At 42.1% G+C, this 12,089-nt stretch overlaps 1 protein-coding gene across 4 annotated transcripts in view; it reads left to right on the forward strand.

Annotated features, from left to right (window-relative positions):
• The first annotated feature begins 417 nt into the window (after positions 1 to 417).
• Positions 418 to 12,089, forward strand: part of LPGAT1 (lysophosphatidylglycerol acyltransferase 1) — a 75,619-nt gene continuing 63,947 nt past the window's right edge. The window contains exons 1-3 of one of the 4 annotated variants that reach the window (XM_070591278.1): positions 817 to 1,019; positions 1,269 to 1,460; positions 2,330 to 2,594. In XM_070591278.1, coding sequence (XP_070447379.1) covers positions 1,335 to 1,460; positions 2,330 to 2,594 — 391 coding nt within the window. In that variant the 5' untranslated portion in view covers positions 817 to 1,019; positions 1,269 to 1,334. Of the gene's footprint in view, positions 615 to 784; positions 1,020 to 1,268; positions 2,199 to 2,329; positions 2,595 to 12,089 lie in introns of those variants that run through there. The other 3 variants (XM_070591277.1, XM_070591276.1, XM_008521701.2) reach the window with 3 other exon arrangements.

Here is a 12,089-nt window from a genome sequence, read left to right on the forward strand (position 1 = left end):
ATATAACGAGATTTTATAAGTTTATTTTTTAAACTGACATTTAGGCAGGCCATTTGAGAATGTTCACGCGGGCTATTTCTCTATTTCAAAGGTGGTCCAGTGTTTGAAACTGAGCGCAGCTACAGCGTCCCAGGAATGACCAGGTCTGTCCAGGGGTATCTGTGGCCACCGCTTTCTGAGCATTTAAAGCAGGCTCTGCCTAAGTGCTTTTCCCTCCTTGATTAAATTTCAATGTCTCCGTGTAGACCACTCATTCCCACTGGATTCCTTTTTTTTTTTTTTTTTTTTTTTTACGGGGGTAGGAGTGGGAGCATAGATGGGGAATTGGAATGGTCATGAATGTTCCAGGTGCTTTCCAGAAACAAGAATTCTGGCACTTAAAATGAGTTGAGTTTACACTCTAGACCTTAATGCTCTGGAGAGATTCAGAAAAAAAGCCATGAGAGCAACTGGGTTTCACTATGACAGTAAAGAGGACGTTCAGTCCGCAGGAAGACCGCTTCCAGTTTGGGCAGTGATCGGTGTGACAGACGAGAGAGAGCCCTAACAATGAAAAACGGCTATCTGGGCTGAAAAGGGGCTCTGAGTTGGGACCAAAGCTCTCCTCGTGTGGCGTAAGGATTGGTGCTCAGGCACTAGACCTTTCTGAGCAGCCTTTTCCTCGGGCCTGGGCGCAGAGCGGTCCCGGCCTAGGGACCAGGCAGCCCCAGGGGCCCTGACACGCGGCCGAGCGGGACCCGGGGCGCGGGCGGCGGCGGCTGCGCCTTCATTAGAGGGCGCTGTGGGGGCGGCTCTGCCGCAGCCCCGACTCCCGCCGCTTCCTCCCGCCGGCCGGGGCGAAGGCGGCCGGGCCCTGGGGACTGAGGTTCGGCACCGCCGGGGACCGGGCGCGGGCCGCGCTGCAGCCGGAGCGGGGCCGGGCCCAGCCGTCGCCTCCTTCCGCCGGCCCCGCTGCCGGCCATGCATTCTTCTGGCTCCTCCGGCTCCCGCAGCCCGGGCCGGGGCCCGGCCAGCCCGAGGTAAGCCCCGGCTCGGCGGGCGCAGGCCCCGGGGCTGCGGCGGGCCGGGCCGGCCGGGGAGGCGCCGGGGGGCGGGGAAGGGGTGTCGTCGTCGCGCGGCCCAGGGAGGAGGCAGCGGTGGCAGCATGAGGGACGAGGGCGCGGTAGGCCCGAGGAGGAGGCGGGGGCGCGGGGCATCCGCCCGCCTCCCCGGGACCCGCCCCGGTGACAGGTCCGGCCTTTGAGTCCCTGCCGTTCCTCTGTCCGCAGGCAGCCGCGAGGGGAGTAGGGCGCCCGCGCGCCCGCTCGCGCCGCGCCTCGGCCGCCGCCGCGTCCATGACCGCGACCCCTCGGCCGGGCCCACCCGCCGCCGCCGCCGCCGCTGCGCAGCACCGCGCCCGGGCCGCCGGCCCCGCTCTCCCTCGCGCTCCGCCGCCCGCGCCCACGCCCGCGCCCGCCGAGGTGAGCCCGGCGCCGGCCGAGCCCGCCGCCCCGGCCCCTTCCACATCGGCGGAAACCGCTGCGGGCTCCGCCCGACCCCCGAGCGCTGTCGCCTCTTCCTCCCCGCCTCCTTCATCACCCCCGCTTCCCTGGCCTCCGGTCCGAGACTTTATTCCCTTTATCCCTGCCCTCCCGCTTCCCTCCTCCTCGCTTTTGCTCCCTCCCCCTGCTCCTGTCCTTCCTCCTTTTCGCCTCATTATCCCCCACATTCTTCCTCTCACCTTTTTGCCCTCATTTTTAGGCCCCTCTCCTTTTTTCTGTTAAAAAAAGGAAAACGGAAACCCTTTTGCCGCAAGTGAACATTTTTCGCGTAACTCTTTTGGCTCCTCTGAGAGACCTTTTGAAGGAATGAATCAATGTGCAGGGATGGGGGTGGCGAGGGTACCGAGGTTCTCAGCACCTGGGAAATCTGATCGAGAGGTCCATGTTTCAGTCTTCTCTCCACTCGTGTCGTCAGTTTGGAGATACTGAGGGTGTCGGCAGCCAGCGGGTCTTTTTTTCTCCCTTAAAGTCCAAACGGAAGACTGCAGTGAGAGCGGTGCAGGGACAGCCACCTATTAGTTAGTGGGAATAGTATTATCATTTGCTACATATATTGTGACATACCCTGTGCCACCGTGAACAGCTCCCTTGACCTTGTGCGGCTCCTCCTCCCTCGCTGTCTGTCTCCCGCTGGAATTTCCCGGAAAGATCACCGAGGTACTCCACCGGGAAGGCTTAGACCCTCGATTTTTCTTTTATTTTTGTGCTGAAGATGATTTCTGTGTTGATGACTATTTAGATGCGTTTAAGCCATTTTCCTTTTTAAATGACATTTTCTTTCACCTCAGAAAGACAGGACGGACTCCAATGTGAGAATGGCTGTGACTTTGGAAGAAGCTCCGTGGCTGGGCTGGATCTTGGTGAAAGCCCTGATGAGATTTGCCTTCATGGTCGCCAACAACCTGGTTGCTATTCCATCCTACATCTGCTATGTAATTATGCTTCAGCCCCTTCGAGTGCTGGACAGTAAGCGGTTCTGGTACATTGAAGGAATCATGTATAAATGGCTTTTAGGAATGGTGGCTTCTTGGGGATGGTATGCGGGATATACAGGTAAGAGTGAGAGCACTTTTGTTTAATGTATATGAACAGATTTGTAATGTTATGCTTAAGTCAGGAGCCATAATTAAATATACATGACACTTTGGGTTGAAGATGCTTTTATGCTTTGACTATTGAAAAAATAAATAGGAAACAACTCTATTGAGTTTTTTTTTCCAGAATCGTAATTTAGGAAGGATGATATTTTCAGAAGTATAATTTCATAATTACATATTGGTAAATTTCTTAAATGTTTTTAATGTGATTGACATTTGTTTATTAAAACTGCAGAAGCTCTCCTAGAGGAATAGGAGTGGGTTATATAGGACTTCAGGGCTTATAAAAGGAAGAGGTAAGGTATTTAGCCCATCAACATTGGGGATTTAGAAAAAGGATTGAGCCATATTTGTGCTAAGATAGTTTAATAAGTTTTTTCATTTAATGTAGTATTGTACTGTGTACATTTTAAGCCAAGCAAAAAATGACTTTGTTTTCTCTTACGTGTGTTTCTTTTGTTTACTAGAATCTATATTTTATTTCATAAATGTCTTAGAATATTAAATACAAAAAAATGTTTCATCCGTGTTAAGCTAATTTATCATCTGAGTGTTCTTAAGATTTTTATTTCTGCCTTTAAATTGCATTTTGGGAAGCAGGAGTAATACTATTCTGAAGTGGACTTTTAAAGAACTATATGAAGAATAGTGTTTATTTTCAGTTTGTAAACCTTAAGTGCTTTGAGAACTTGTGCCTCTGCTGTGGACATTCTGTATTGTTTATTATATTTATTTGACTTTTCCCCCCTAAGAATTAAGATAATGAAAAAAGCTTTGAGGTTTCTAGCGCTTCTATCATAGAATTTCATAATTGATAGAGATCGTGCTGCAGATGCTGCGATCAGTGGAGTCTGTGGGTCATAGCTTGGAAGAGTGGGGAGGGTACTCTTGGGGTCAAACAGCACGGGAGTACCCGATTTTAAATCCTCTATCTCCCTCTTTCCTGCCCGGGCTGCATCTGCAGATTTTATCCATATACACAAGAAAAGGACTGACAGCACACAGTTTTTATGGATCCGACAGCCTCTTGCTAGGTCAGAGTGCTCTGAGTTGCTGCAGCTGAAGCCTTTTCTCCTGGCAATGCTATTTGTTATTCTGCAAGGCCCAAAGCCCCTGGGTTAGTGTATGCATTGCTTCCTTGTCATGTGTCTTGTTGAGATCCCACTGCTCTTTGGCTACAGTAGGTGAGCATCTAGTTCCTTTTTAGGACCTGGTGGTGGTAGTGGTAGTGGTAGAGAAAAAATGAAGTTCTGGTCTATGGTGCTGAATTCTTACCTGAATTGCACTGCTGTCTTAGAATTGCTTTGGTCTGTATAGTTTGAGCTTCTCCAAATGTGCTATGTGGTACCAATGACTTTAGTCTTTGTACAGTGTACTTAAGTTTGCTTGTTTTTAATGAACTCATGGTATTTTGGGGGGGGGGGTCCCGGTCGTGAGGAAGATTGGCCCTGAGCCAACATCTGCTGCCAGTCTTCCTCTTTTTGCTGGGGAAGATGAGCCCTGAGCTAACATTGGTGGCAATCTTCCTCTATTTTGTATATGAGATGCTGCCACAGCATGGCTTGATGAGCACTGCATAGGTCTGCACCCAGGATCTGAACCTGCGAACCCTGAGCCACAAAGCAGAGCACACGAACTTAACTGCTACACCACCGTAGTGGCCTCGAACTCATAGTATTTTGACATACAAGTTCTAGAAGTTTGTTCTATTTAAACAGTGAAATTATTGAAACGTTTGTGCTTGTGTGTGTGGTATATTTGTGTGTAAATGTTAGCATGATGAGAAGCTGAAAAAAATTGATTTGGCGTTGACCTTGAGATTGTAAGGAGCGCAGTGGTGCTGCTTGAAGTTAAAGTTAGTTATCCTATGGCCATAGCGTGGCTGCAATGGATTTTTAAGCGTATTTTCTTGTCTCTTCCTTGCTGACTGTAGAACTGCGCAGTTTCTTTTGCCACCTGCTTGAAAAGTGGTCTTGGCATGATCTGCATATTTTAGTGTCTCTGAAGCATCTGTTCTTCTTCGGGCTACAGCATTTTGACCATTTGATCAGGTTGTCTCATTTAAATATAGAATATTTTAGTGTGTATATTTTAAATGGTTTTCCTATAGGTAGAATACTTTTAGAGGGTCTGGTCATGGTGTGATGGTAACAGAACACAGTCAAGAGGTCAAGCAAATGTAGGAATGACTTTTGTTGAAAGCTACAGTTGGGTCTAAAGAAGCAAACATAAGTAGAACTTGAGGAGCCGATGTACCCATAAGAGTCTAGGAGGTTATCTGAGCCTTGTATGGATTATGTATTTCATTCCTTCCTTTGTATCCAGAGGAGGGTGGGCTTGATTTTTTTTTCCTTTCCCTGCACTTCAGTTTCACAGATGAAAAATTGAATGTTGCCAAAGGAATTCTGCTCAACAGATCTAGTATGTTAATGTTTTGGAATAAAAATTGCTAAACTTTGCTGAAAACGCACTTCTGAAGAAACCGTAAATGTTAATGAAGTATTAATTAGAAAGCTACAAATTGAATATTGGTGTGAAATAGAATTTTTCCAAATTGTGACTTTCAGCGTGAGACGAGTCAGTTATTCAGCTCTGCTGCTGAGGACTTACGTTGGTTATCTAACCTACACTGCCCCATATGGTAGCTGCTAGCTATATGTGGCTATTTAAATTTAAACTAATTAAAATGAAATAAAATTTAAAATTCAGTTTCTCAGTTAATGCCAGCCACCAAGTGCTAGGTGGTTGTACCATCAAGTGCTGTGTACCAGGTGGCTAGTGGCTACTGTATTGGATAGTGCCGATAGAGAACACTTCCATCATCACAGAAAGTTCTGTTAGAGCTGATTTATAGTAAGTATGGCTTTCTCCTTTTTCTTAGGAGAAATGCATTCTATCTTTATAAAAAGAATATTTTTCGAAACATAGTTCTAAACAGATTTCTTTTGGAGAACACAGGAAGATTTATTAAAGATTTATAAAATTGTCTTAATTTGAGACAAATGTCACAAAAACGAGTCCTTTAAACTCAGACATGCTCCTTGGATGGGGAATGGTAAGGCAAGTAAGCCCAAGAACTTGAGTGAACATTCTTGTACCTAATTTGCGTTCTCAGAGCTGAAGTACTGCCTATGGACAGAAGATGGAAAGGAATTTTCTGGTCTTTCTCCCTGTTTCTGACTTTATGTCTTGTCAGGGAACACATTTCTTGAATGAACTCTGAGGACATTGGGATTTGTTCATCTCTAGCTTGCTACTAGGCAGTAATGATTGTTGTTACCACATTTCCTTTAGTGGGAAGTGCTATACACACACCTTGTGTGGAGGAAAAGTTGTGTACTGCCTTTGGCCTAGTATTTCAAGGGCAAACCAAAAGAGATACTAGCTTAACTAATGATCCAGCTCTGCATGCTTTGTTCGGATCTGGGATAAATCAGTACATTCCCCCTCTCCTCCCCAGATTAAGTGAAGATTGGCAAATTTCAGACAGATTTTTTTTTTAATAAAATGTGTTTATTTAAAATAGTTTATTTTGATCTTCATTCACTTATGTTAATAAATTCATTGTTCCCCATACAAACATGTTTAGTTAAAATCTCTTGCACAAAATTGTTTAAAAAAATTCATCGTAAGTGGATGCTATGGAATTTCTGTATAGGATGAGAGTCCTTTGGGCCACAGGCTGGCTGGAAGGGAGCTGGGCTGCTAGGGGACTTGCCACCAGGCTGCTTTTGCTTAGCAAACGCTGTTTCCATTAGATTGAGTGTTTACCTGGGTGGTTTTAGGGAAAGCTGATGGAGATTAGGGTTAGCTTCCTCCCACTCCCCGAGTGACAGCTGTCATGGCTCTATGTTAGTCTTTTTGGGTTATTTGATTATTTGATAGTGTTTTATTTTTTTTGCTGGGATACAAATTCATTGTGTGAGAAAAACTATTAGGAATTATATCTGCCTTGATCTAGAGAGAGTTTTAAAAATCTATCTTCTAGAGCAGTTTTTTTTTTAACCTTTGAGTCAGGATTTAATGTGTCAGGATGAACATTTTTAAAATGTGAAATAGAGTAGAATTAAATAGGAAAAATCAGAAATGTGTGTCTCTGTACTGGTTAATGCTGCAGAATGTATTTTTTTCTATGAGCCCTGCCAAGACTGGAAAGGCATTGCTCCAGTGGAAAGAGCACTGCAATGTAGGAGAACCCTGGGAGTCAGCTGTCCTGATCTAACATTATCATCTCTGCTCACTGGTAGGGACGAGATCCTCACCTGCCTGGTGCCTAAGGGGACTGTGAGCTCTTTGCAGACAGAGATGTAGTCTTTATAACCCTAGAGCTCAGTTCGTTGCCTCATCCTCACGGAACGCTCCATAGGTGTCTAAGTATTTCTTGACCGATCCCTTTTTTCTTTCTTGGTCCCAGCTGAGGTGCCTTAGCTGCCTACCTTCCTGAAAGGTCTGATATCAAGGTCACTGAAATCCACAAAATATAAACCCTGAACAGGATCGTGTTTTTCATACACATACGTACACAAATATACTTTTCCTACAATACCACATTTGTTAGTTTAACACACCTTTACTGAGCATCTATTACGTGTGGGAACAGATGCCCTGCAGGTGCTGAGATGCACAAGACATAATCCCTGACTTCAAGGAGTTCACAGCAGCCTTGGTGGGGAAGACAGGGCACCACCAACAAAAACTTCCTGGTCTGGCGCTGTAACGGAGATGTACTGTGGGTTAAAAGAGGATGGGCTCCTCATCTCGCATCAGTGGTAGGTGGTAGCAGAGAGAGAACAGGGAATTTAAGGAAGGAGCAGCTTTAAATTCCTTTCTTTTTTTCCATTAGGGAAATATTTCTCTGTGGGGCTAACTCTATCATCAGTAATCATAATAGATTTAAAAGGCTTGAATAATGTGTCAGTTTGAAATTTATATCTTTGTGATGATAATATTAGCTCACATTTATTGAAATATAAGCCAAGCAGTGTTCTGAGTGTTTCAATCATTTAATGCTCAACCAGTCTTATCAGGTTGGTACTTTTCTTAGGCCCCCCGCTCTTTCTGTGATTAATGTTGAGATTGGAACACAGAGGTTTCTCAGTTACTTCCCCTTAAACATTAACTGAGTTGATGTTGCCACAGGTTTATTTTTGTATTTAAAGAGCCATTATTGACCTTTATATAATATTCCTAGAGTGTTTCTTAATTTTTACTACCCATATGTTCTTTTGTTTCTGAGCCATGAAATCTCTTTCTGAAGATACAACTCTTTTAACACCTGAAAGCAATATCATAGCTATGGATTTCTGCAGGAGGCTAAAAAAATTGTTGCTTCAGTGGAAGTATTTGTAGTATACTGTAAATATGATAAAATCCTGCTTCCTTCGGTCTCTACCCTTGCAGAGAACAATTCAACTGGAATTTTAGTTTTTGAGTGCTTGACAGTAGGTTGTCATCCGAGTGAGGAGTTAGTGCATGATGTTAGGGCAACAACTGATCTTGACATAAATCCAGGCGAGGAGTTTTCAGTACATTGTTTTGATTTTTATATGGAAAATATATCATTAAAAGTAAATATTACTGAATGCTTTAAACTCAGCAATCTGGTGGTACTGTAAATTTGGTATCTGGTCTTATTTTAAAGATCATATGTAATTGAGTAATTTATTTTAGATAGATTTTTTTGAAATATATAAAGTATATTCATTCATGCACACTTACCCACATGCACTGTTACGGAAGCGCATGGAGCAGTATTTGTGGTGGTTAAGACCTCAGATTCTGGAGTCAGGAAGATCTGGGTAAAACAATGCCTACATATTTCTTGTTTACATTTGCCTGGTATGTCTTTGCCCATTCGTTTGTTTTCAGACTTTTAAAATTACGTTGATTTAGATTGTCTCTAGAAATGCACATGAAGTTAGGTTTTAATTTATGAGTCACCTTGAAAATCTCTTTCTTTTAATGTGAGTTGAATCCGTTTACATTTATTGATATGTCAGATATGTTTTGTCTGGGCTCTGTCATTGTGTTTTATTTTATGTTTTCTATTTTTATATATATAAATTTTAAGTCTTTCACTGTGTAGTCTGTTTTTCTTTGTGTTTTGGTTGTTCTGATATTTAGGAAAGTTTGTGTTTTTGTCTTACTGGTTACTTTATATGATATTCTTAGTTCTCTGTTGATAGTAACTATTAGTTCTCTTTTATAAACAAAGTTAAAATTCTTTTAAAATTCTCTCGTCTCTCTTCCCTTTTCACTTCTTCATCACCCAATTTTATTCAGTAGCCGATGGTATTTATTCACAGTAGTATTTGCATTTGTATTGTTATGTATGCTTATACTTGTCTTATTTGATTTGTGAACTTTAAGGCTATCCATTGACTCCCAGCTATTACATCAAGGTAATCATAAGCTTATTATACTACCTGCTCACTTTCTCCCTTCTCCCAATTTTTGTTATTTGCACTTATACATTGTTATGACCTAGAATATTTATGTTCTGTTTATCTGATGTATTATTACATTCTGTTAATGAGTTGATCTTGTTTGCCTATCTGCCCAAAGGATTCTCTCTTTCTCTTTAATATTTAGTAACTCTACTAGGATATGCTGGCTTAGGATATGCTGGCACATGTGTCCCTTTTAATGTGTAGATTCAAATCTATTTTTTATTTCAGGAAAGTTTTCTTTAATGATATCTTTATTTTGTTTGACTGTTTGGTTTTCTTTTTTGGTGACCCTAATTCTATGTCTGTTAGATCCCTCTTTGTATATCCTTTTATCTATTATTTTCTCTCTAATCCTTTTAAACACTTTTTTGTTTGTTTATTTCTATCTTTAATGTTTCTTACTGTGTCTTCTGCAATGTCTCTTCTCTTTGTCGTCCTTTCTGTTTCTTCTTCATTTTTGTCATGGTTTTGTCTACTCTTCTGTTTCTTTCTTGAGTTCTGCCAGTTCATGCTTCCTCTATTCCTGTTGTTTTAGACATTTTTTCTTCTTCTTTTTTTTTTTTCTTGAGGAAGATTAGCCCTGAGCTAACATCTGCTGCCCATCCTTTTCTTTTTGCTGAGGAAGACTGGCTCTGAGCTAACATCCGTGCCCATCTTCCTCTACTTCATATATGGGACGCCTACCACAGCATGGTTTGACAAGTGGTGTGTGGGTCCACACCTGGGATCCAAACCAGCGAATCCCAGGTCACCAAAGTGGAACGTGCAAACTTAACCACTGTGCCACCGGGCTGGCCCCTAGACATTTCTTCTTTGGCTTCTTATATGTGTGCTTTGTGATCTTCTTCATAGTGGTGGTGACTTCACTGATTTTCTTAAATTCGTGCAAGAATATTTAGTTACCATTTTTATCTTCTCCATTGTAATATTTTTCTAGTGAGCATTCTTTGGCAGTTGGTACATTATGCTGCTCATTTATGCCATTTTTCATATAGTGTCTCTACGTCAACACTGACACAGTTACCTTTTTGTTCCTTGTAATTTAATGAATTAGATTTTCCTCAGTCAGTCACTGGTAGGAGGCGTGGTTGGGGCCAGGGTAGATTTCCAGATTTCTGCCTCAGACATATTCCTTTTTACGTATGGCACCTGGGTGTGTTTCTCTGTGTCACCTCGTGTCCTCTGCCTCTCCAGACCACACTGAGTCTGGAGGCTTTTTGCCATCAATTCTAGACTTCCCACTTCTTTCTTTACAGCTGTGACTGGAGGAACACAGCCCCAGCAGGCCAATGGAAACCCTTCTCCTTAAGGAAGTGCATTTTTGCTGTTGCTTTCTGAGATCTGCCATTACCGGGCCCTCCTCATCACATGCCACGCCCTCCGTCTCTATCTCTGCTCTCCACTCCCAGCATAGATTCTGTCAATACCATCCTTGTTTGATGTCAGCCCTGATTTCATGTATTTTGGAGTTTTTATATTTTTATTTTTCTCCTAGGTTTGCTGAAAAAGGAATTTTGTGAGATTTTTTCTTTTTCCTTTCTCCTTGTTGCTATGTGTATTTTCCAGGAAGATTCATGTCTGTAACTCCACCATACCAGAACGTTCAACACAATATTTCTGTTCAACTATGTAATTATTATTCAGACGACTCTGTCCCCATTCTGCTTTACTACTAGTTGATTATTATAAAATGGAGACCAATTTTACCACCTAATTGAATTTCTTTAAGATCTGTCCAAAAGCAGGAAATAGCTTCCCCAATTGTTGTTTTCATCCCAGTGGTTCCTAAACTGTTTTGATCCTTGGACTAATTATCAGTGGAGTATAGGTAAGACATTCACTCTATTTCCACTTGGCTACAGTAAGAAAATGTCACCAAATGACTGGAAGAAGTGAGTTATCTTTGATACTTCAGTAAGGAATATGAATGAAATAGAATATGATACTACTCTCTAAGGGTCTGGTCTGTGGACCACCTTGAAAACTTTAAGGATGAGCAGTGCCTCCCAAACTTTGATGAATATGTTTATAGTATATTGTATATACTAAGTATATATAATATATATTAGTTGTATATAAAGTATATTATATATATAAAATATTTATATTTATAGTTTACTTGTTATAAACTAATTTCAAGGGTTTATTTTCAGAGTTTGCAAACTAGTGGCCATACTCAGCATCTGATGTGCTTTATTTGGCTTTTGCATTATTTCAACTTGTTTTTTTGTTTCTTGCCAACATTTCAAAATTAGAGCGATTTTACAAAACATGAAACAAAGATTTCTAGTTCTTGAGAAACTGGAAATCTGGCCATGCTGGGCTCTTATTCCGGTCTGGCAGCAGTTTGCTGGAGCTGAGTGATGGCTGCTGGCTTTAGATGGGGCCTCTGCTCTCCTGGTCACCCAGGATCCCACTCTTTCCTTGTCTTACTCTAGATCTGCTTGGTTCATTTATTACCTGCCTGGACTCCAGAGGCTTAGGTGATGGTCATTTACAAAAACTCAAATTAATAATTACTATTTTATTTCTGTTAGGCATAAAATAGTTTTGCATTTATATACTTTAGTAGTACCTATAAACTAATGAGTTCTACCATTAAAACTGAAAATTTGTTAGTGACTTCAACTGCTGATTTCGTATAGCAGAGGCTTGTGATGGAACTGGAAAGTGAAGTGCCATTAGTGAGACCTGTGGTCAGAAGGTCTTTCAAGTTTCATGTACCATATTAGTAACCTGGTGAAATGCTTCCTGCAGTGTGTGCACTCATTAATTAGTAGAAGGTCTCATTTCTTCTTCTGAATATAATCATGTAAAATCTAGATTATTACAAATTAGTTTTTTCTCTTTGCTTTTCATACTTTTTTTTTGGTGAGGAACATTAGTCCTGAGCTAACATCTGTTGCCAGTCTTCCTCTTTGTGCCAATTTTGCTGTATTTCTTTTTATGTGGGATGCCTCCACAGCATGGCTTGATAAGTGGTATGTAGGTCTGCACTCAGG

Source organism: Equus przewalskii, chromosome 23 (assembly GCF_037783145.1).
Source record: "Equus przewalskii isolate Varuska chromosome 23, EquPr2, whole genome shotgun sequence".
In the NCBI taxonomy this organism is placed as follows: domain Eukaryota; kingdom Metazoa; phylum Chordata; class Mammalia; order Perissodactyla; family Equidae; genus Equus; species Equus przewalskii.